The 25,034-nt window shown below is 44.7% G+C and overlaps 1 protein-coding gene across 1 annotated transcript in view; it reads left to right on the forward strand.

The window, feature by feature from the left end:
• GALNT10 (polypeptide N-acetylgalactosaminyltransferase 10) overlaps window positions 1–25,034 on the forward strand; it is a 184,960-nt gene that overhangs the window by 92,405 nt on the left and 67,521 nt on the right. The window contains exon 4 of the mRNA XM_024576959.4: window positions 16,509–16,675. Coding sequence (XP_024432727.2) covers window positions 16,509–16,675 — 167 coding nt within the window. The remainder of the gene's footprint in view (window positions 1–16,508; window positions 16,676–25,034) is intronic.

The raw sequence follows: 25,034 nt of genomic DNA on the forward strand, positions 1-25,034 counted from the left end.
ATAGTTGAATATTCACGTAATTGGAGTCCATAAGGAGAGGAGGAAAAATAGCCAAACGTTTTTCACATTGAGTGACAACTATACACCACAGATCCAAGAAGCACAGTGAAACCGAATCTCAAGGGACATGAATAAAACACCAAGGCACATCATAATCAAATTACTGAAAACCAGTGATGAAGAGAGAAAATTTTAAAGCAGATAGAGAAATAAAGCATATTATTGACAGAGGACCAAAAGTAAGGATAACAGAATTTTCATTGGAAACAATGCAAGCAAGAACACAATGTAGCAACATTTTAACTACTAAAAGTAAAATCTTTGCCAATCTACAATTCTGTATCCCATGAAAATATCTTTTAAAAATAAAGGCAAAAAAAATACTCTTCAGACATCAAAAAAAGCTGAAAGAATTAATCACAGCTGTGATGTAATGTAAGAAATGTTAAAGGAAGTTCTTTCAGGGAAAATAAAAAAGATACCAGATGGAAATAAGGATCTTTATTCACAAAGAATGAAGATCACTGGAAATAGGAATTATATAGGTAATATATGCCATTTCTCTTATTGTTTAAATCTTTTAAAAAGATATTTGACTGTAACCAAAAATAATAGCATATTGTTGGGTTTAAAACATGTAAAAGTAAAATGTATCCCAACATAAAAATTAGAAGGGAGAAATAATAATACACTATTGTAAGGTTCCTGTACTACTTGTGACGTGGTGAAGATAGACTTTATAATTTAAAAGTATAGGCTATAAATCCTAAAACCAAGCACTGAAATAGCAAAACAAAGAGCTACTGCTAATAAGCCAATAAAGGAGATAAAATGGAATCATGAAAAATATTCAGTAATCCAAAGGAAGGCAGAAAAAAAAGGAAAAGGGAACACAGATCAGAACAGAAAAATTGAAAGCACGTACCAAGGTGATGGAATTTAACCTAGCCACATCAGTAATCACGCTAAATGTAAAAGCTCTAATCATTTCTGTTAAAAGGCAGAGATTGTCATCTTTGATAAGAAAGCCAGGTGCAGCTGCATGCCGCCTGCAGGAAACCCACTTTCAATAGAAATATACAAGCAAATTAAAAGGAAAAGGATAGAAAAGGTCTACCGTGCTAACACTACTTAAAAGAAAGCTAGAGTGGCTGTGTATTAATATCAAAGTAGATTTCATAACAAAGAATATTACACGGGATAAAGAAGGTCATTTCATAGTAATAAAGGGATCATTCATCACGAGGACATAGCATTCCTAAATGTTCATGCACCGAAAATAGAACTTAAAAGTACAAGAAGCAAAAACGCATAGAACTGCAGGGAGTTGCAGACATAGCCACAATATGGAATTGCAACACTTCTTTCTCGATAATTCATGGAACGAGATGACAGAAAATCAGCAAGGATGTAGTAGACCTGAACAGCACCATCAACCACTGTGACCCAATTGACATTGACAGAACGCTCCATCCCCTCGGTTCATTAACAGCAGAATATACAGTCTCTTCAAGTGCACAGGGAATGTTCACCAAGATTGGCCGTATTCTAGAGCAGAAAACGAGTCTCCATGAATTTAAAAAGTTTCAAGTGCTACCAAATGTGTTCGCTGACTACAGTGGAATAAAATTTAGAAACCAGTAACAGACAGTCTTAAAATTTCTAAATGTTTGGAAACTGTATAACTAATTTATGAATAACAGATGGGTGAGAGAAGAAATCAAAAGGAAAATTAGAAGGTATTTTGAACTGAATGACAATGAAAACAGAATAATACCAGAATTTGTGGGATGTCACCCAAGCAGTACCTTAGGGAAATTTGTGGCATCAAAGGCTATGTTAGAAAAGAGTGGCCCCAAATGGATGACACCAGCTTCTACTTTAAGAAACTCGAAAAAGAAGAGTAAGTTAATCCAAAATAAATAGAAGGAAGGAAATAAAAAAGATCAAAACAGAGATCAATGAAATAGAGAGTAAAAAAACAATGGAGAAAAATCGATGAAACCAAAAGCTGTTTGTTTGAGATGGTCGATTAAATTGATTAACTTCTAACCAGACTGATAAGGAGGAAAAAAAGAGAGAAAGAACAAATTACCAATAAGAACAAAAGAGATGATACAACTACAGATTCTGTGACTATTAACAGAATGATAAAAGAATATTCTTAACAACTTTATGCCTATCAATTCAACAACTTAAATGACAGATTCCTTGAAAGATGCAAACTACCAAACCTTACTCAAGAAGAGATGATTAATTTGAATAGCCCTATATCTAGCAAAGAAATAGATATGGTACTTAAGAACCACCCTGCCCCAGATGGGTTCACTGGTGAATTCTACCAAAAATTTAAGAAATAACACAAATTCCATACACTCTTCCGAAAAATTAAAGAGTACCTTCCAACTCATTGTGAAGCCAGCATTACCCTGATACCCAAACCAGACAAAATGCAAAAAATTGTACAAGAAAAGAATGTCACAGATCAACATCATGAAGAGATTAGTTAGGTGCTGTTATTACCATCATTGTTCACTTTTTTTCAGATCAGCAAATAGAATCAAGGGGTGTGGTGTGGTATGTGTGAAGGGTGACCTGTGGCCAAAGTCACACAGGTGCACCTTCAGCAGGTTGTACCTGGAGCTCAGTGGGAAATGGATTTGTTGTTATGGTTTGGCAACCACTGCAGCATCTAGATCACCTGGATCCAAGGGCCAGGATTCAGAGGAGCAAGATCACTCAGAGGCAATCGCTCCCTGAGCCCAGGAGAGCTGGTGGCCGAGGTTCTATTTAGGGACCACCACCTTCCCCCAGGCTCATGTGGCCTTGGTGATGCTGAGGGCTTGAGACCTAGGAAAGCCTGATGTTTCCATATATGCCCAGAAGCATAGGGGGAATCTTCAGGAATGGTGATGGAAGCCTGCGCAAGAGAGGCCGGCGGTGTAACAGAAATTGAGCTCGAAGGCATCGCCAGCCATGCGTCCGTGTTGGGGACACTGGGGACCAAAGGAAGCTGTTGGCAGAGCTGCTGCCTATGTCCTTAGGCTCCTGCCCTGCATGGCCACTTCATGTATATGTCCAGGGCCAATTAAACTGGGAACTTAACCTAAGGCCACTGTGTACTTGTGTTAGAGTGTCCTTTCCCACTCCACCCCCAAGCTGTAGCCTACCTGACACGCAGCCGTCCTCTACTCATTTGCACTAAAATGACATGGTGTCAGTCTCTGCGTTGAAGAGACCTCAAGCTCTCAAACCTACTAGTTGTTTGAAACTGTCTCTGCAAGTCATTCATTCAGCAAATATTTATTGTGTGCCCACCATGGGTGCTCACGGTGTGGACTAGGCCCAGGGGAACAGCACTGAATAGGCAAAATGCCCTTTCCTCTTTGAGCCTACAGCCCACTGGGGGGGTCATAAACAAACAATACATATGTTAGTTTTTCAGATTATGATAAGTAATCTAGGAAAAAAAGACATACAGTAAGGGGTAGAGAAAATGATGGGAACGGGGTGTGTGGTCCCTACCACCTCCGTCCAAAGGTCAGGGAATACCTCTCTGATAAGAGAGATAAGAAGAAATGAGGGATTTAGCAGGGCACTTCACTGGGGGAAGAGCCCTGCAGGCAGAGGAAACCAGTGCAAAGGCCCTGAGGTCAGCGAACTGGACTTATCTTACAGAAACCAGTAAGCCAGGAGGAGAATGATGAGAAGCAGCACTAGAAAGGTGTTTGGGGTGGTCAGGGCCATGGTGTGCTTTGTCTTTTACCAAAGTGAAGGAGATGGGAAGCCCCGGGGGGCTTTGAGCACAGAGCGACATGATCTGATTTTCATTTTCAAAGAACTTTGGTTGCTATGTTAAGTATAGACTGTAGGCAGCCAGGGGTGGAGGCAGGGGAAGAGTTAGGGCGTATATACAGCAGGGCAGGGAGGTGGCAGTGACTCAGACCACGGTGGCAGACACAGAGTAGTAGGGGCCACCTTCTAGAAGTTAGACACAACAAGATTGACTTCCAGGCAGTGTGGATATGTGAAAAAAGAGAGGAGTCAAAGGATAACAGCAAGGTTTTTGCCAGAGCCACTGGGAGACGCCGTTTACAGGAATGAAGTCTTTGGGAAGACTAGGTTTGGGGGAAATCAAGATTTTCCCTTCAGTCAAGTTTAAGACGTTATTAAACATCCAAGTGATTATGTCAAGTAGGCAGTTGAATGAATGGTGCCATTTGTGAAAAATGGAAATGGTGACAGGATCCTTTGCTGATTGCTGTGTTTTTATTGTGGTTTTAATTAACTCGCTTTCCTCAAATAGCAAGAAATGCCTGAGGCATAACAGACGTAAATCTGAGCAAGTCCCAAGATCAGCCATGGTCTGTGGCATGGCCGGTGGCATTTGTGTGCCGTGTTCCGGGCAAGGCGAGGGTGGTGCCCACCATCTGCAGTGAAGACGGATGGCGGGAGCCTCGGGCCCGCCCCTCCCCCACTGCACGCCCACAGTGCCCAAAGGTTTGTCAGACCCTCCGGAGAGCAGCAATAGGCTGGGAAGACATGTTTTGTACATATTAGCAGTTTTCGCCCTTTTTACCATAAGTCATGTGGTGGAGTGAGCTTGCTGGACACTTTTTGAATGGAGTACTTCAGGGTAAGATTAGCGGCCAGAGCTGCCCAGGACGTGGTTGATGCAGACTACCTCGTTTGAGAAGTTGTTAGCCAGGCAGTTGTGTGGGGAGAGGGAAGGGGAGGAAAGAGGGGCTTGGAGCCTGAATGATCAGTGAGCTGTGAAAGGAAAAAGTCCACGTCTCTTTGGAGCATCCCTGGTTTTTCAGGAGCCTGAAATCGGCTCTCTGAAATTGCATGACTCCTTTCTGAACAACGGTCTTTCTTTCAAGACAACAGTTATCGATCCTTCGGACCCAATGTTGGGATTTAAAGGTGCTCATAAGCCTTAAAATAAAATGGCAGCCACTAAAATTTCTCAAATCACGTTCTTTTCTGTAATTTTAAAAATGGATTTCACTGAATTCAGCCTTTGGGTTGAAATTGGCTTACCAGCAAAAATGGCTACCTGTCGACTAAGAATCAAATGGGCATGTGTCCCAGCGATTTATGTGGGTAGAAACCACCCAGCACCCACATACGCTGATATGTGGTTTGAGGTTTCTGTCGTTTCTGCAAACAGATGCATTTTCTTAGTCTAACAGAAATGGATGCTGTGCTCGCCATTAATAGTAACGTTTCCCATTTATCGTGTGTTCATGAGTCAGGCATCGTGCTGAGTGCTTTACCAGCCCCGGCTCACTTGTTCCCACTTCGAGGTTTTGTGTGATGATCCCTTTCATCCTCTGTGTCTCAACATTATCTCCTCGTTTACCAAAACATTATCACAGCTCTCGGTGACTCCAGCCTGTCTGAAATGTATCAAATGGGGTTCGCTAGCTCCATTTTCCAGATGCACACACTGAACCTGGGAAAAGTTCAGCTCTTTGCTCCAGTTCACACAGCAGTAGAAGGCAAAGAGGACTCAAACCTTGATCCAGGCATGTGCTCTTTGTACTGCATCGTGCCCAGATTGAGACCCATTCCTCACAGAGAAGGAGGGAGATGGGTTTTGGTTTTTTGTTTTGCTTTGTAGTCAATATATTTCTTTAAAAAAAAATGTATTGTTGACACTGTTACAAATGTCCCCCATTTTCAAGGGAGAGACGTTTTTAAATTCTCATCCTTTGTGCATGAAAGTTCTTGCAGGCAGGAACGGCTGGATAAATGGACACAGCCAGCAGACTGCTCATGTTGCATTTCCTTTACCTTGCTGAAGGTAATAGATGCTTGCCCAGGAGCAGATACATAGCACTCAGTAAAACTGGCTACAGAGATGAGTTTGATTGGTGAGTGCTATTGGCCTTGAAAGGGTTTAAGTAAAGAAAGAATGATGACTGGAAGATAAAGGTGATTATCAGTTCTCTCACTTCGTTAAGATGGTATCAAGGGCAACATAAGATGAGCAGCTTAGTTTAGAAACAGTCTTACCTGGAGCAGAACCTAATTCCCTCCTAACTGGAAGCCTCCTTTTCCAGGAATGGAGAGGGGTGTGTATATGGTGGGGGGAGAAATCAGTAGTCCCCCCACCATATACATACCCCTCTCCATTCGTAGATCTGCCCAGGTAGTCAGTGGTAACAGTTTAGCTTTCTGTAGTTTTTCCTTTGTTTATGCAACATAGATAGACATGTGAAGAGGTTTGGGGGTGGGGTTTGTTTCACAAAAATGGGGCTTTTTACTTTATTCTATAAATAGCTTTTTATTCCATAAGTAGCTTTGTTTAGTATGGTGGCCACGTTTCTAAGGTGTCTCTAGCAGCTGTGTAATATTCCACAGGACTGCAATCTACTCCACCATTCTTCTGTTGACGGGCAGACAGGTACAGCAGGCAGGTTGTTTCTCGGCCTTTGCTTCAGGAAACAGCGGTGAAAGCATCCTTGAACACATATCTTTACATCTTTGTTGCTTCTTTTCTCCTCTTTCGCGAATCATTAAGAAGCTTGATATGAAAGCCCATTTCTCCTAACATTTGCCTGGCAGCTGACGTCTAACTGAGATCCGAGGTGTGGTCGTCACAGTTACCATTTCATCCTGGCAATTCCAGGCAGACCGTGTTGATTCCCGGAGTCCCTCCTTCCTGCTGTCAGCCTATGGTTAAAGTTTGAGCAAGTGGGATGCATTGCCTGTTGGATCTGCAGGAGGACCAGTTTTATCACGTGGGACAGCTGGGTGAAGAAACTTGTCAGATTTTGCTGTGGGCTTCTTAACATTTTTTTGTTGTTGTTTTTTCACCTGTCTTAAAGATAGATGTGATCTGAACAAAGGGGTTTCCAAAATGTGAGTTCAAAGGGGAAGAAAAGACAGCACAACCAAGATCCTTTAAAAACTGCTTGATCTGAAGTCCCTGGTGCAGGTAAGGGGGTGAGAAACTGATGATGAACTGCTGGTGCAGAGGTGCCTAATTAATATTAATAAACCTCTGTTATTCTCTTACCTGTCTGTTGAGAAGAGGGAAGAGCAGCTGAGTGCAGCAGGCTCTCGGCAAAACCTCCCCTGATTGGAACAGGACCTTCGCAAAGATGTCAGCCCAGGTTCAAACTGTCACACTCATCATCCAGTCCCTCTGACTCCAGCCAGACGGTGTTAAAGAGAACCCAGCGCCTGTCTCATCCCCTTGCTAAGCCTTACCCCCTCATTTGGAAAACAGAGGGGTTGGGCTAGACCCTTCTAACTCCAAACCAACCCAGCAACCGTTCTTCCTCTGTTCGCATCTGTTAGGCACAGGGCTGGGCATGTGGGTGCGCCACTCACAACGCCTTCACTCTTCATCTTTCCAGGCCGTTTTCATTCTATTTTCACCTCACACTCATATGCAAAGAGGGAAAATTATCATAATTTATTACTGCTTATATTATTTGTTTGCTCCTCCATTCAACTCTGCATCCCATGGGCGAGGGACAACGGCTTGTTCCTCACCATTGTAATCCCAGGGCGTACGTAGTACAGAGTGTGTCACATAGTAGGTGCTCAGTAAACATGCCCTGAATACACCAGTGATTGCGGGCATAAGCAAATGAGAATAATTTGAGCCGTGAGCTGGCTGAAGCCTGGGGGCTGAGAGTGGGATACGTGTTTGCAAGAGCAGAACTCTTATCTGAGCCTCACTGAGGCCATGTGCCCTTTCCTGGGACGGCTGTCCCTGAGTCCCAGAGAGCTGAAGTCAGGAGCACTCTCTGCTGTGAGTTCTCCCCCTTGACCCCTCTCCAAGGACACAGCTAGCTACTTCTGCCTCCACAGGACTGTTTTAAACGTATAGCCTCACCTAGTTCTCATGACATTCTTATGGTGTTACCATCCCCGTCCACAAATAAGGAAACTGAGGCTTGGCAAGGGGTAGAACCCTGCTGTGGTCTCACAGCTACAGAGTGGCAGTCAGGATTTGAACCCAGGTCCAGAGCACTCTTAGTTCTTTAGGCATGTACAGTGTCGGGTTTGTTCATTCGGTTGACTTGCATTTCAGTTTGGCCTGTGGATGGTGTCCCATCCTAGGGAGCTTATAGTTCCCTTCAAAGTGGTTGGATTGTTCTATCACAAAGTTGACTCTGAGAGAAGGTTTTTGCCATGCTTCCCTTTGGTTTTGACTTCTTGTATATTCTAGCTTGCCATCAGGAAGCCCTGAGGGCGCATCTTAAGGGCCTGTATATGAGGTTCATCTTTGTGTCCCGAGAGCTCAGAATCCTTTAGGGAACAGTAAATTGGGGGCTGCTCTGTCACAAATGAGCTCAGTCATCTAGCCCTCCTGCTGCCTCCTGTCCCCCACCACAGCCCGGAGCCCAGGCCACTTTCTCCCAGTCGGTGACTGAGCAAAGTTCTGGTCCTGCAGCAGGAAAGAGCGGCTGCGCCCTTCAGGCTGAGATAACTCCTGGGTAACAGTAGTTTCTGCCTCTGGCCTTCAGAAGCCATCATTAGGTCCCAAACAGATTCATTGGACTGAAAGGGCTTAAAGACCATCCAGTTACAGCAGCAGGGGTTCTATTAGTTACAAGTGATGGAAACCTAACTCAAACTGACTTAAGAAAAGAAAATATACTGGTTCATGTGGCTGAAAAGGCCAGGAGTAGACCTTGGCTTCAGCCTCAGCTGGATTCAGGTCCCTAAATCATGCCAGCAGGAGCCTCTCTCTCCAGCTTCTGGCTCTGTTTTCTATTCTGTTAACCATTTTAAGACAGGGAAGAGTCCACATGGGGGCCCCAGGCAGGCCAGACTTGTACCCTCCCATGTTGGGTTTCAGCAGAAAAGAGCCTGCCTCTCTCCCAGTTGTCTCGGCAAAGATTTACCCTGACTTACAGATGCCCAGCCCTGAACCCATCACTGTGGCTGGGGACCTGCAATGCTCTGATTGGCTGAGCCAGGCTCCCTTGCCCACCCTCAAGAAAAGGCAGGCACCTCCCCACAAATCTTCCGGAAACGAGGGGTGGGAGACTCCCTAAGGAAAATCGGAATGCTGTTACCAAAAGAACGGGAATACAGGACTAGGAGAAGGAGTTCAAAGCAGGCACGCAAGACTTGCCCATCACATCCGTCCAGCCCCTCACTGACATAAGATCCAGTGAGAAGAGGGGACTTGCTTTGTTACATGGCAGAGCAGGAGCTAGAAGCCAGGGCTTCAGACTCCTACTTAGTTCCCTCAGTTTTTGTTTTTGAGCTATTTGTTCTTCTTTTTGCTTATGTAATTACTAGCATGGATACATTATCCTTGTGAAAATATAATATGTATAAAGGGCAGATGCTGTTGACCAGCCCTTACCAGCTATTTGACCTTAACAGCTTACTCAACTTCTCTCTACCCCCGTTTCCTCTTGGTACTGACGGCAATGATAGTCCCTGCTCCTAAGAGCAGTGGGACAATTAAGTGACTTAATGCATCTAAAGTGCTTAGAGCATCCCCGGGCATAATGGACATCCTTTACAGATGTTTTCCGTTATCATCATGGTCATCTTCTACCTTATTTTTTAACTGCTTACCAGTGTTCTATAGATTGCATTTTTCACATTTATGTAAGCTTTCCCTATTGACAGGTATTGTTTGCACCCCTGTCACTGTTTCAGCGTGTGTCACACCTCTTTGTCCTCAGGCTGCATGCCTCTGACTCAACTTTGCCCTGTTGGGAAGGGACCTCATCAGGCCGTGAAGCCGGGAGTACGTGTGCAAAGGGTAGAATGTTTCTCCCTCAAGTCTTAGTTGGAAGGTTTGAAACTCCACAGGTGTTTCTTCTATGGTGCCATCTGGGGCCAGAAACAGTGAGCTGAGGGGTCCTTGAGATGGATGTGTGCTGGAAGCGTCACCGTGTCCCTGCTGTGACCTCTGGGAGGGCATCGCTCTGTCTGATCCTGCCCGCCGGGGTGTCTTCCAGGCGTCTCAGGAAGCCGTGCTGCACCTGGGAAGGCACAAAGATTTGGATGCTGGGTTGTAGAAACAGATACATGTTCAGAGAAAAGCGCAGAGGCCAGCCCGGGTGTCCTCTTTGGGCAGGTGCCGCTGTCAGTATCACTTGTCCTTCAGTCTCTCTGTGTTTTCTAGACTTTTTTTACACTGAGCAACTACCACTTCTGTCATCAAGAAATACACACACACAAATGTTATTTTAAATAGATAATATCTAGATTTGAGTCCTGGATCCAAGCCACTCACCTTTCTGGGCTCTGTTTTCCTTATGTGGAAAACGGGGGGAGCACTCCCTGGGTCCTCTCCCTCCCAGGGGTTGGTGTGGATGAGAGGAGGGAGAGAGAAGAGTGCTTTGTATGCCGTCAGGCACAGTGAAGTGCGGGGAGGGGGAGGTGGTTATTGTCGGGTCAGAGCCAAGCCAGCCTCTTTCACTGGGAGCAGTGCCCTAGTTTCCCCTTCCTGGAGACCACAGTCCTCTGGAGGCATTGGCAAGGGGACGCTTTGTGTTTACTGTACACACAGGAACTGGGCATATGCCACTGTCCAGTGTTGTCATCTCAAGACACAACAGGCAGGCAGGTCTTAAAGGGCACTGCTCAGATGGGGAGGTCTCTGTGTTGGGTGGTGGCCTTCCATCCACCACCCCCAGGCCTCCTCTGTCTGCTGGGATCCGAGGCCTAATAAGGGGCGGAGAAATGGGGCCTTTTGCACAAACTCCCAACAGGAAGATGGCGTGTAGGCAGGTCTGCAGAACCTGGTGTCCTGGATACTGGAAGGGTTCATTTTAGCACGTCACACATTTTTCTTTTTTTCCATTTAAGCAAAGAGCCTCTGCTAAACTGGGATCAAATTACTAGCTGGTGCACACGGCAAAAGTCAAAATGCCGTTTTGTGCTTGTTTAGTAAATAAGTGGATAGATGAATAGAAGAGGGAGAAAAAGAGAGGAGACCAAAAGAAGAAAAAGGCACACGTTCAGGGTTGTGATTCAAGCCAAACCTTTTATTCGAGTTCTGAATAATCTCTAATTCTATGATTGGGTTAAATTAGAAGTGAATTTAGTCTATTTAGTCTACTGTGGCATTGTTTAACTCCCTCACTATGTGATGGTGTTGACGCGTTACCTACTGGCAGGCTCTGGGGTCCAGCTCTGGGGTTTCAGAGAGCCTGGGCTCTCTGCTGCGCAATAGCTCTATTGTATTTCACCCCTTGGACTCCAGGCAATTTATTACAGCTAACCACACCCCACCCCCACCCCAGTGCAGCTTCAAGCAAGCAAGCCTCCTGTGAAATTGGATGGAAGGCAGGACTTCTTGTAGAAAGCTAAATGTTGCCTATTTTTCTTGGCCACAGAGGACTCAATTGAGTTAAGGGGAAGAGATTTTTAAGAAGAGGTGCTTTCATTTATTTGTGAGGGCTGATATAATGAAGCTGGAGAAGGCTGGCTGAAATGACCAAAGGGGTAAGAGCAGTGAGGAAAGGGGCGGAGAAGAGCTGTATGAAGCCTGAATAAAAACAGTGCAGCCAGATGGATGAGCAAGAGAGGACATGCGAGAATTCCAGAGGTCCCGAGGGGAAAGAGAGAGACTGACTTGTCCATCAGAACTGGACTGCCAGAATTAGAGGAGTCTGCTTCACTCAGCTGGAACTGAGCTCACTGCCAGAATCCCCCCAGAGTTTTAATCCTCTACCCCAGCTTCTGTTGGTGCTAGCAGAGAGAATTTGACACTCAGGTGACCATAAACCCTGACCCAATTTTTCCACCAATATTTCTTTTTTTTTAAATCTTTTATTTTATTTTTTAAAGATTTTATATATTTAATTTAAGAGAGAGGGGAAGGGAGAGAAAAAGAGAGGGAGAGAAACATCCATATGTGGTTCCCTCTTGAGCAACCCTAGTGGGGACCTGGCCCGCAACCCAGGCATGTGCCCTGACTGGGAATCGAACCAGTGACCCTTTGATTTGCAGGCTGGCACTCAATCCACTGAGCCACACCAGCCAGGGCCAATATTTCTTTCTGAAAATTATCAAACATACAGAAAAGTTGAAAGAATTGTACCCTGAAAGTTCATCTTCCCACCATTTAGATTCTGCAATTGACATTCCTCTACATTTGATCACGTCTATCCATCCCTCTTTCCCTCCATCAATCCATTTTATTTTTGATACATTTCAAAGTAAGTTGCCAAGAGACCTGGGCACCTTCTGACAGTTAAACAGTGAATTGCAGTGCCATACAAAAGGAGAGATTCTGTTACGTTCATTGCCCCAGATGTCACAAATTTGCCCCCCAGACTTCTTACCATTCTTGTGGAGCTCCCACCCATGATGCCTTTTATTTCTGGGCTCTCAACTTCAAATGTCTCCAGGCGCCCGGAGGTAGCAAGAGTAGGGGAAGCAGCCCTGGCATACAACTGGGGAGTGTAGGGAGCTGAGGGCCCAAGAGCACCTGCTGTCAACTCCAGCCCATTGCTGCCATGTGAGACTCATGGGGGTTTCCATGTCAAATCTTTCCCTTTTTAAATGTTTTCAAATGATGTTTACATACGAGGCGAAGGGTATCTAGGATGACTCCTTGTGTGTGAGTTTTCTAACAGCCATAACACATTACCATAAACTTAGCAGCTTAATCAACACAAAATCATTCTCACGGTTCTGTAAGTCAGAAGTCCAACTTGGGTTTCATTGGACCAACATCACAGCGTTGGCTGGATGTTCCTTTCTGGGGGCTCTAGGGAAATCTTGATCTTCTGCATTGTTAGCAGAATTTAGTTCTGTGGAGTGAGAATCCCATTTTCTTGCCAGCTATCAGCTGAGGACCATTTCCAGCTTCTAAAGGCCACCCACCTTCCTTGGCTCACAATGCCTTCCTCCATCTTCAAAGCCAGCAGGGCTGGGTCGAGTCCTTCTCACACTTAAAATCTTTATTCCTTCCTTCTCACTGTTCTAACCAAGCCAGAAATGTTCTCTGCTCTGAAGGATTCCTGAGTTTGCATTAGACCCACCTGGATAATTCAGGTTTCTCAAAATCATCATCTCAAGGTTCTTAACCTTAGTCACGTCTGCAAAGTCCCTTTTGCCATGTGAGGTAATGTGTTCACAGCCTCTGTGCATTAAGGCTTGGACATATTCAGGGACTGCTACTCTACCTACCTCAACTGACTTCTGGATACAAGGGTGACAGTTTTCTTATTCCCTTTGAGTCTGCCTGGTCCTCAGATTGCCTCTTCTGGGCCCTTGGGAAACCTCCTAATATCCCTAATGAAATAGATTCCACAGATAGAGAGAAATGAAGGACAAAAGGAATCTTATATTTTTTATAATCATTGTTAGCAATAATATTGATATTATTTTGCTGAAACTTATATATTGTAGGGAAAAAAGTAAGTAACTATGTTCATGTTAAAAACCTAGATTTTTAGCGAAAGAGATAAAATATTTAAAACCAGACTGACATTACAAGAAAACTACACACCAATATCCCTGATGAATATAGGTGCAAAAATCCTCAACAAAATATTAGCAAACAAAATTCAGCAACAGATAAGAAGGAGTATACACCATGACCAAATAGAACTTAGAAATGCAAGGCTGGTTCAACATATAAAACTTAATCAATGTAATATACCCAATACTATATTCATAGAATAAAGAACAAAACCCATATATGGTCATCTCAGTAGACACAGAAAGCACAGGGCAAAACCCAACACTTTTCATGATAAAAGCATTCGACAAACTAGGAATAAAAGGGAACTTCCTCAACCCAGTAAAGAGCATCTGTGAAACTTCCATACTGACATTTACTTAACGGTGAAAGACTGAAAGCTTTTCCTCTGAAGATTAGGAACAAAATAAAGATGTCCGCTCTTGCTACTTCTGTTCAACATTGTACTGGAGTTTCTAGCCATAGCAATTAGACAAGAAAAAGGGCATCTCAATTGGAAAGAAAGAAGCAGAACTATCTCTATTTGGAGATGACACTCTCTTGTATATGGAAAATCCTAAGAAATCCACACACACAAAAATTAGAATTAATAAATGCGTTCAGCAAGATTGTAAGCTCATTTCTACACACAAGCGAGGAACAACTTAAAAGTGAAATACGTATTTACTAGACATTTCTCCAAAGAAGAATACAATTAGAAAACTGCAATAACGAGATACTACTTCATGCCCACTAGGATGCCTATAATTATAAGAATGGACAATAACAAGAGTTGGTAAGCATATGTGGAGAAACTGGAACCCTCATAATTGCTGACAGGAATGTAAAATGGTGCTTCTGCTTTAGAAGACAGTTTGGTAGTTTTTTTAAGGGTAATCGTGGAGTTACTTTATGATCCAGTAATTCTAGTCCTTAGTATCTACCCAAGAGAATTGAAAACATATGTCTACACAACAACTTGTACATGGATATTCATAGCAGCATATTTATAATAACCAAAAGGAGAAACAACCTAAATGTCTATCCAGTAATGAATGCAGTATATCCATACAGTGGAATAGTATTGTGCCATGAAAAAGAATAAAGGGAAAGAAACCAGACACAAAGACCACATACTATATGATTCCATTTATATAAAATGTGCAGGATAGGCAAATATGTGAAAACAGAAAGCGCATTAATGGTTGCCGAGGACAAGGGAAAGGGAATAATGGGTAGTGACTGCTCCTGTGGGTGGACTTGCTTTTAGTGGTAATGAAAATGTCCTAGAGTCGGAAAATGGTGGTAGTTGTACAACTTTGTGATTATATTAAATACTACTAAATTGTATACTTTAAAAGGGTGAATTTTGTGGTATGTGAATCATATCTCAACAAAAGGAGATGCAATATAAAATTGAAGTTTAGTAAAACTTTAATCCTAAATATTAAATATAAAATCTCAGCATAAACTCATGATGTGTCTATTAAAGTATATTTCTAGCTCCGGCCGCTGTGAAGATGTAGAAACCACAACCAAGCCAGCAGTACTGAGTGCCCTTCGTGCCCAGGGTCTGAGTGGGGGTGTTGATGGTATTCAGGAGCCAGGGCTCCTTGGCAGAATGGCTGGTTCCAAGATAGGGCAGGAGGTGTTCAAGCTAAGCCTGGAGAATCTTCTGGTGTCTTTTATCAGAAAGTAGAGAAGCTATCAGTACTCTGTGGTTATCTTCAAAGGACGAGGGGCCAACTTGAGAAGACTCCCTTGGGCTAAAATGGGCTTATTTGAGAACCAGTAAGAATAATACTTACACTGAATTGAGACATACTACTTATGTTAAAATTTATGAATTCATAATGAAAACCACTAATTGCCATCTTTGGGGGATTCTGGGAAACCAAGTCATTCTAAAAACTGGGAAACAAAGAATCAAGAATTTACGCCGTCTTTCCTATACTTTGGGATAACTAAATAGTTGGTGTGGTCGTTTTGCATGATAAAGGTATCCCAGCTAGTAAATGAAGAATGATTGAATTAGGATATCATCATTTTTGCAAACCCCCCATGAAATAAAGGGTTCATCAATGGCCACCAACATCACAAAAGGAAAGACAACTGGCTATTGCATATTTCCCATGGGATACTCACACCTATGAAGAGGTTGGTAGAATGTCTCATCCAGTTAGGTCAAGCCTCGAGATCTAACTCCCAGTTTATAGGAACTGGGGGTTGGAGGGTGGACAGAGAAACGTTCAGAGAACCACAACGAGGCAAGCAGCAAAATGCAGACTGTGGGAAATCCAATAGGACAAATGACCCCGTTTCTTCAACAAATAAATTGTAAGAAAAAAAGAGATTTAGGAGACATATCAGCTAAAGGCAGTGTATGAGCCTCGTCTTGATCCTGATTTATACAGACCAACTATAAGAAGACACAAGAAGATCCAGGAAATTTGAACACCAACTAGATGCTCCGTGATAATAAGGCATTGCGGTAATTCTTTTTGGTGTTGCAATGATATGAAAGGCCCGCAGGCGCAGGGCCTCCCACCCTGAGGCTTACATGGGGCTGGTGGAGAGCGGAGGAGAAAACGTGCCCTTTGTTGGAAGAGCCCGGAGAGGGAAAGAGGGGGGGGGGGCTGAGCCAGTGAAGCCTAGTTTATACTTCCAAACTCATAGATAAATGGTTTCTCCTCCACTGGAAAGGAATGTGCAGGGGTGGTGGGAGAGGCCAGAGTTGCTGAAGGGCTGTCCTCCACATGGGGTCGTGAGGATGGGCACCCATGTTCCTATCACGACTGAGGCTTAAACAAGGTAATGCATGTGAAGCATGGAACCCCCGTGCAGCTCCATCAGCACTGGCTGCCCTTGTTTTGGGTCTTGTGTACTTATCCCCGTGTACTGTGTGTACAGGGGTTGGAGGCAGGACTTCAGGATGCCAAGTAGAAGAAGGTTCTGGAGTGATGGAAGTGTCTCCAGCTTTCACTCATTCCCTAAATGCTAGAGAGGAAGTGGGATTTGCATTTGACCAAAACATGTGCCTGAGTTCTCTTGGCAAGATGAGAGCTGAACCTTTCCTCTCCCTGTCCCCCGTGTCTCCCTCTAGCTGCAACAGAAAACGCTACCTCGAGACGCTCCCCAACACCAGCATCATCATCCCCTTCCACAATGAGGGTTGGTCCTCCCTCCTCCGCACCGTCCACAGTGTGCTGAACCGCTCACCCCCGGAACTGATTGCCGAGATTGTGCTGGTTGATGACTTCAGTGATCGAGGTAGGGCCCGTTCCACCCTGTTCTTGCCCTCAGTGTTCCATCCTGGGACTTCCTTGCCAAAGAGGTGGCAGGTTTTCCCTTCTTCAGCAGCACCAACATAGGGGCCACCATTTACTGATGCTTGCTCTGTGCCCGGCCATGAACCTGACACTGTATACACATTGTCTTGTTTAGTCCTCACAGCAACCCATGAAGTAGGTTTTATTTTTATCCCATTTTTATCTCTACAGAAATGCATTATACTGTAACAGAAAACTTGATAAACAATAGCTCAGACAGGTAAGGGTTTATTTATTTATTTAATCATTCATTTTATAATAAGATTCGGGATTGGTACAGCTACTCAAGGCTATCATCAAAGAACAAATCAGGCTTCTTTTTTTCTGCTGCCTCATCTTCATGGTCACAGAATGGCTGCTGTGGCTCAGGAAGAAGGAAGAAGGGCAAAGAGAACAAAACTTCTTTCTTTCAAGACTTTGTCTTATTCACGAAAGACTTTTGGCCACAATTCTGCCATCTGGGCACCTGTATCTGCCAGGGTGGCTGGGCCATAGGAGTGTTTTGATTTTAGTAGAAGTAGGAAGGTGGATTAGAGAAGGTGTTCAGTGAGTAATATCTGCCACGCTGTTCAAAGATAAGGAAACTGAGACTCAGAGGAAGAGTGTCTTAGCCTTATGTGATGCTGTGGTGACCAAACCTTGTCTGTCTGTCCCCAGGCATGTGATCTTAGTGACTGTACCACACTGCCTTGCAGCCAGTAGCTTCAACCTTTGCATCAAAGGTTTTACCAGTTGCAAAAAAATCAAGAAAAATCCTCTCCGCTGCTCACATTCTGTAGAGGCACTGATCAAGAGTGAAGGGAGGGAGTCTAAGTGCACTCCAGAGCCATCAAAGCTGACCTCCCTGTTGACCCATTTTAAGACCACGTTCTCAATTACATGCCTTTAGTCAGAGGCCTCAGTGGTGTGTGTGTGTGTGTGTGTGTACACATACTCTCTCATACACACACACACACACAACTTTAGTTCCTACTACCTCTAAAATCCTTCCCTAACTCTTGACCTACACTCATTGTCATGAAACCCTTTGTTTTTCCTTCTTAGCACTTATCACAGGCGGAATTAACATACAAAGACATATAATGTGTGAACATTATGTGTGTTAACATTGGCTGGGTTGCATGTCTCCCCTACCAGACCGTACCTTCCAAGATTAGGGGCCACCACATTGGTCTCGTTCACTCATCAAACACATGTGTCCGATGAGTGAATGATCAGAGTTCTTTCCCTCTGTCCCCTTAACACTTGGTCGCCATGGTTATGTAGCATCTAGCACCTTATATGAGATGTATTTGTGTCCTTGAAGTGAGGTCCGTGAGCCCACTGAAGCCAGGGTGGTGTCTCCTGGCCTCCACAGCCCTGCTCTTCAGTAGAGAGTCTGGCAGTAGTTACATCTTTGACGCTGGGGCTGCCACGTACCAGACCCAGTCACCTGACCTCTGTGCTCCAGTGCCGTCCTCTGAAAAATGGGGCCACAACAGTACTTACCTCTTAGGCAGCTGTGACTGTTAAAAGAGTTTCGTGTAAAGTGCTTAGGACAGAGCCTGGCACATAGTGAACATTAGAAGTGAACACTGGGGCTTGGTGTTACTGTCATTATTATTGATATTACTTGTGACTGGTGGTAGGAGGGGAGTCAGGGTAAATAGACAGACATGGAGGTGCAGGTACAGCCTTCCCATTTCTGTGGGTGAAAGGGCTTTGTGAATCATCAGACACTAAACAAATGTTCTGCTGCCTCACCTCCCACCTAAATTGTCTCCTGCCCATTCACCGTGTAGGCGGTCATTTGAATGCGCCAGGCCCATACGTTGTCCCATTTGTTCTTGACAGTGACCTCAGAGGAAGGCCTTGGGATCCTTGGGTCTCTGATGAGGAGCTGAGGTTAAGTGACTTACCCAGAGTCACGCAGCCAGTGAGTGGCACACCCAGGCCGGGGGATTCAAAGCCCGGGACCATTGCTCTGTGTGTTTGCGTGTGCCGTTGAGTCAGCTCTGACTCCTGGTGACCCTATAACGAGCGGTGTCCACCCTGCCCTGTCCTCAGCAGCCCTGCTCAGCTCCTGTAGACTCACGCCTAGGGCTCCTTTTATGGGGTCTGTCAGGCCCATATTTCATCTTCCTCTTCCCCTGCCGCCTTCTATTTTCCCAGCATTATTGTCTTTTCCAAAGAGTCCTGCCTTTTCTTGATATGCCCGAAGTAGGACAGCTTCAGCTTTGTCATTGTTGCCTCCAGTGATATTTCAGGCTTAATTTGCTCTGGGACCCACTTGTTATCTTTCTGGCAGTCCAGGATATTCGTAAAGCTCTCCTCTAACATCATATTCCAAAGGAAGCCATTTTTTTTCCTCCTTGCCTTCTTCACTGTTAATTTTCGCTTCTGTACATAGTAATTGGGAGTACGAGGGTGTGGATGATCTCTACCACTGCCTTTTTCTCCCTCTTCTGCTTCCCTTTTCCAGTCTCCTCTCCCAGTGTCAGCCTGCTTCCAGGTTGGGCCCACCACCCATGGGCTCGCAGCCGGACCGTGAAAAGGAACATAAATGGGCGCATTGCCCATGTGATTACTGGATTCCCATGTACTGCGCTGCAGCAGAAACAGCCTCTGCTCCTTGGGGCAAACAGTCAAGGTTCTCCGTACCCCTTGGGGAGCACTGTGCAGGGTATGGAGAACCTTACAGGTGCAGGTGGGGTTCAGGTGTCTCTCCTGGCATGGTCTGTATTCGGTTTCTGAGAAATTGGTCCACTGCTTAGAAATGTACGGAAACCACAGGCGTATCTCAACCTGCTCGTTTTACAAGTGGGGCCCAAGGCCTGGAGCAGTGGGCACAGCTAGCTGCTAGCAGAGGAGACAGGAAACCCATCTCCAGGCTCTGAAAACAGTCTTGTCCTTCCTCGCCTCAGCTGGCTGTGTGAAACATCTGCAGAAGTGCATTTGTGACTCCTTTCTGTCCCCAGGGACACTTCTCAGTAAATTACTTTTCTGTTGTATTAAAGAGCAAACTTCCTGCTTAAAGAGCTCATTATCAAGGACGGCCAGTCCTATACCCTAATGGTTTGTACCTCTAATATCCCAGTTTCCTTAAAGTTATATTCAGGGATAAAAATAAAATGACCCCCCACCCCTACTCGCTCCCATAAAAAAAAAAAAAGTAACAATCTTGAGAAAGAAAAGGTCAATTTATAAGAATGACACTCTTCAAGTGCATCTGTTTCTCCAGAGAGCAAAAATGTTAATGCAGTGTGGTGCCACACCCACACCCCAATAAGATAGAGGGGAGACTAACTGTTCCATTTCTCAGGTGACAATGAAAACCAGTGTCCCTGATCATTGCCCCGTTCTCTCGATGAATCACATGTAGAACCCAGAGGAGAACTCTCACCTCACCGCCTCCTGTCCTGCACATCAGCCGTCAGAGTTGGCAACTGGCATTTTTCAGAAGAACAATCATCATTCCTGTTTCAAGAAGCAATTCTCAAGGTGGCTTTGGAAGAAAACTTACTCCACAGTGATTGCTTTAAAAATGAGATGTGGGGGTAGTGGTTTCAGCACTACAGAGAGGCCTGTCTCAAGCCCAGCAAATGTGGGCCTTTGCAGAAGGCATTTCTCTGGGCCACGAGCAAGTGGCAGTTCTCAGAGTTGAAATTCATAGGCGCTAATAACTAGAGGCTGCATTGGCACTGCCTAGCTGAAGGCATTTTCCTCTGAAATGAGTCTCCTCCAGGATCCTCAGGGCAACTAATTGAAATTCAGCAAAGGGTCGAGACCTTGGGTAGGAGACAAAATTGGAGCAGGCGAGTTCCTGAAATAAGATCCAGAGCTCTGTGCAGGCAGCACCAGGGACTAGAGGGGAGGCAGACGCTGACACCGGAAGAGCCCTGGCGTGCTTACAAATAGGCCACTGCAGGTCCAGGGGTCTCCAGAAGTTCTTCAAATGTGCGAGCTTTGCTTGAGGATTAGGAGGTCAGGGGGCTGTTTCTACACTTGGGAGAGATCTGTGAGGTGTCAGGCAGCAGACCTGCCTCCGTGTTTCACTGCCCGGGTAGGAGATTTTTATTAGGAAACACAGAAAGCCCTTTGTTCATTTGTTTCCGTCTATTGCTCTTCTCCTTCCCCTTCCCACTTTTTAACAGGGTTGATTTTCTAGAAGAATTGGATATGTAGTCCATGGGAAGGATTATCTTCGGGTGAACTATAGGGGGCCTGGAATGATGAGATACAGAAAGGAAAGGCCGTGGTATAAGCTCACTGATAGCATGTTCCCCACCCCAACTTTCTGTCAGCAAATAAACAAACAAAAATGTGCACAGGGCCCTAGCAGGTGTGGCTCAGTTAGTTGGAGCATCGTCCCGCAAAGCAAAAGGTCGTGGGTTTGATTCCCAGTCAGGGCACATGCCTGGGTTGCAGGTTTGGTCCTCAGTCAGGGTGCATACAAGAGGCAGCCTGTCGCTGTTTCTCTCTCTCATTGTTTCTCTCCCTCTCTCTCTCTTCCCCTCCCCCTCTCTCTCAAAATCAATAAGCACATCCTCAGGTGAGGATTAAAACAAATTTTTTTTACATGTATCCAGGGAGAGTTTCCCTAAAGGGAACTCCTTAAGCAAGTACTTGCAGAGCCCTTGGTAGTTGTTGGCAGTGAGTAGTGCTGGAAGCAATATGGACATGACAGGGCCCATAGGTTCACGTGGGAGAGACGCTCAGCGAGCCCGGGTCAGAGGTCCTCTTTCCACGATGGGCTTAGTAACTCAGCACTCTCACACCACGCCAGTCGTGGGACACGTCACGGAAATCTGTGTGCCCTGACCCGATCTTCATTTCAGCATGCTCTTGGCACTGCCCCATAAGCATCCATTCTTCAGTTTTTGCCATCTCTCTCACGGCCTTAGTTTGCTCCCGTTATCCCCATCACGTGGGGTGGCCGTCCTCCATGTTCATCGTATTGCTTGAGTTCTTTCAACTTAAGGTTGCTTGTTTCCTCTACATTTGTCCTGCTTTAATTCATACCCATGTATTCAACAAAATTCATGCAGTGACTCTGCTGGACTCTGTACTGGGTGCTGGGGATACAACAGAAATGAAGTAGACTCCCCTTTGAAGGCTTACTTCCAGCAGGGCAGACAGACATGGGGAGGGGTGGCCACTTGGGGGAGGCCCAGGTGCTGCGGGCACAGAGAAGATCAGGGAGGACTTCCCCGAGAAAATCCTCGTCAACTCAATCCTCAGGGATAAGCAGATGTTACTCCTTGGGGTGGGGCGGGGGAAGAAGGTTCCAGGCAGAGGGAATGGCACACAGGCTAGGAATCCAGGAGAAAACGTGGAAAATGTAGGAAGAGCCGTCTGTAATCTCCTCACTTGAGCAATTACTGTTAACATTTAGCGCCCACCCATGTTTGTTTGTTTGTTTTAGAGACTTGATTTTTAGAGTAATTTTAGTCCTCCACTCCACACACACACACAGCCACTCCCACACTGCCCCCTCCGCGCCCTCAGTGTCCTATACCTGCACCAGACTGGGTGGTACTTTTGTTACAACGGATGAACCTATGTTGACACATCATGATCACTCAGAATTCATAGTTTATATTAGGATTTACTCTTGGTGGTCTACATTCTGTGGGTTTGGACAAACGTATAATGACGTATAGCCACCAGTATAGTATCGCACGAAATAGTTTCACTGCCCCCCAAATCCTCTGTGCTCTGCCTGTTCGTCTTCCTCCTTCCCATAACCCCTGCCAACCGTTTGCCTTTTTTTCTGTCTCCATAGTTTTGTCTTTCCCAGAATGCTTAATATAACTGAAATCACACAGTGTGTAGCCTTCTCGGATTGGCTCTCACTCAGGAATATGCATTTAAGGTTCCCTCATGTCTTTTTATGACTTACAGCTCATTTCTTTTTAATGCTGAATCATATTTTGTTGTCTAGATGTCCCACAGTTTATCTGTCCACTCTTCTGCTAAAGGGCATCTTGGTTGCTTCCAAGTTTTGGCAGTTATGAATAAAGCTGCACTAAATATCTGTGCATGTTTTTGTGTGGACATAAGTTTTCAGGTCACTTAGATAAATACCAGGGAGTACAACTGCTAGATTAGAGCGTATTTAGTTGCATGAGAAACTGTCAGACTGCTTCCAAAGTAGCTGTACCATTTTGCATTCCCATCAGCAATGAACAAGAGTACTTGTTGCTCTGCATCCTCGTCAGCACTTGGTGTTGTCAATATTTTGGACTTTTGCCATTTTAACAGGTGTTTAGTTGTATCTTATCAATGTCTTAATTTACAGTTCCGTAACGACATTAGTTGTTGGACATTTTTTCATGTGCTTATCTGCCATTTGTATATCTTCTTTGGTTTCCAATGTCTTTTTATTTCCATTTTCTTTTTACACTCTCCCAACCCCCCTCTAGTTTCACCCCAAATGAGGTGACTACCTTTAACAGTCTGGTGTGTATAATAATACTGACATGTAACAGCATGTAACAACAGCTAATACTTACTGAGCATTTACTGTGTGTCAAATACATTGACTCATTCATTGTCACAGCCCGATCCTGAGTTCGTTCCATCATTCCCAGTGTGAAGACCACTGGACTCGATCTCAATGCCTTTTTTCTACTTAAAATAAAAAAGAGGTAATAATGTCTTTATCCCCGTTTACAGATGACAAAACTGAGATACAGAGGTTAGGTAAGTGGCCAGTGTGGACTTAGCTCAAAGAGGCAGACCTCTGATTTAAAAACATGCATTCTGATCCTAGAACCTTAACCCCTAATCTTTACATGGTATTTTCCCCTTTTAATGGGATCAGACCATACACATTACTTTTTCTTTCCTGCTAATGTATAACAGATATCTCTTGGGTCAATGGAAAGCTAACTTACCTGTTTTTTAATAGATAATATTCCATAATGTGAATCCCATTTAATCCCTTTACATTGCACTTTGTGTAGCAGACATCCAATCGTATGTAACTTTATACCCCTGGTTTCTTTCATTTGACTCTCAACAATCATTTCCCTTGTCATTATAAAGTGATGATCACGTCTTTCCTCCTGAGTCAGTGGTGAAACAGAAAAAGGAGTCAGATGACCCAGAATGTTAACTGTGTTGTTAGACTGACCCAGCGAACACGACACGGATCTGTTCCAACCACTTCCCTCCTGAACTAACCGACCCAGGGAGAGGCCCAGCAGCGGAGGACCTGTGGGCCCCCCGGCGGGGAAGAGTCTGCACAAGGAGAGCATCCCAGGAAGGAAAGGATAAAGTGGGCCATGCAGATAGAATGACAGTCCATACATCACCTGCCCTGCACATCCTCCCAGCCATCCGAGACGTGAAACACTGTTGCCCAGGAGTGAAATTTGAGGGCAGCGGAAGCAGGTCCATCTTACAGGTCTCAGAGAGAGTGGTGGTAGGTAGTCTAAACTGCTCGCTTGCCTTAGCGTAGGCTCCTCCTCGTCAGTCATCCCGTCTGATGGAAGGGATTGGGCTGCCCACAATGGGTTCTATAATTTTAAGAATCCCACGTCTTCAGGATCACTCTGTTGGGTGTCTTCCCACTAAGAAAATTCGTAGGTTTCTTGAGTCTCTTCTTTAGTATCTTTGACATCGTCAGGCTTCCCTCTCCGACTCCAAAGGAGAGAACTGCTAAGAAGATTTAAGCTGTTACTGAATATCAGTTATATAGTTTCTAATGAGGGAAATCGACAAGCGTTTTGGTGGATATCTGGCAGGCACACACAGAATGCAGGGGGCGTCGGTATGTTTATAGGATATTTTGTGCATCTTATAAAAACTCAGGATTTTGTGACTCAAGCACTGTATAAATGACTTACTGGGATAGCAAAAAAAAAAAAATCAAACAAATCGCTCAGATTGCATCTGAAGCATCAAAAGCTCTGATATTTGGGAAAGAATCGTTTCTGTTGTGGAAAATAGCTGCGTTGTATTTTCAGAAAGGTGATGCTTCTATTGAGGCAAGTGAGCCTTCTACATTTTAAGAACTTGGCACAGCAAAACTGCTAAATTACTGATATTCTCCTGATTTTCTCGTGAGGATTACAATCTCACCTTTTCTTTTGTGTTATTGTTTCCTTAAAAACATAGTGGCAGGAAGCAGAAACCCAGTGGGGCAGGTTTTGGAGGCCCTTGGAATAAGGTCCCCAGGGAAAGAGTCTCAGAGCTGCGCCCTCCTGTCATCGTCAAAGGCTCCTGGGCCTTTCTCTTGGCTCAGGTCGGATTGAATTGCTATTTACTCAGGGTCTGGAGGGAGAAGAGGTTTGAAACTGAAGTAGAAGTAAGAT

Source organism: Desmodus rotundus, chromosome 6 (assembly GCF_022682495.2).
Source record: "Desmodus rotundus isolate HL8 chromosome 6, HLdesRot8A.1, whole genome shotgun sequence".
NCBI classification, from domain to species: Eukaryota; Metazoa; Chordata; class Mammalia; order Chiroptera; family Phyllostomidae; genus Desmodus; species Desmodus rotundus.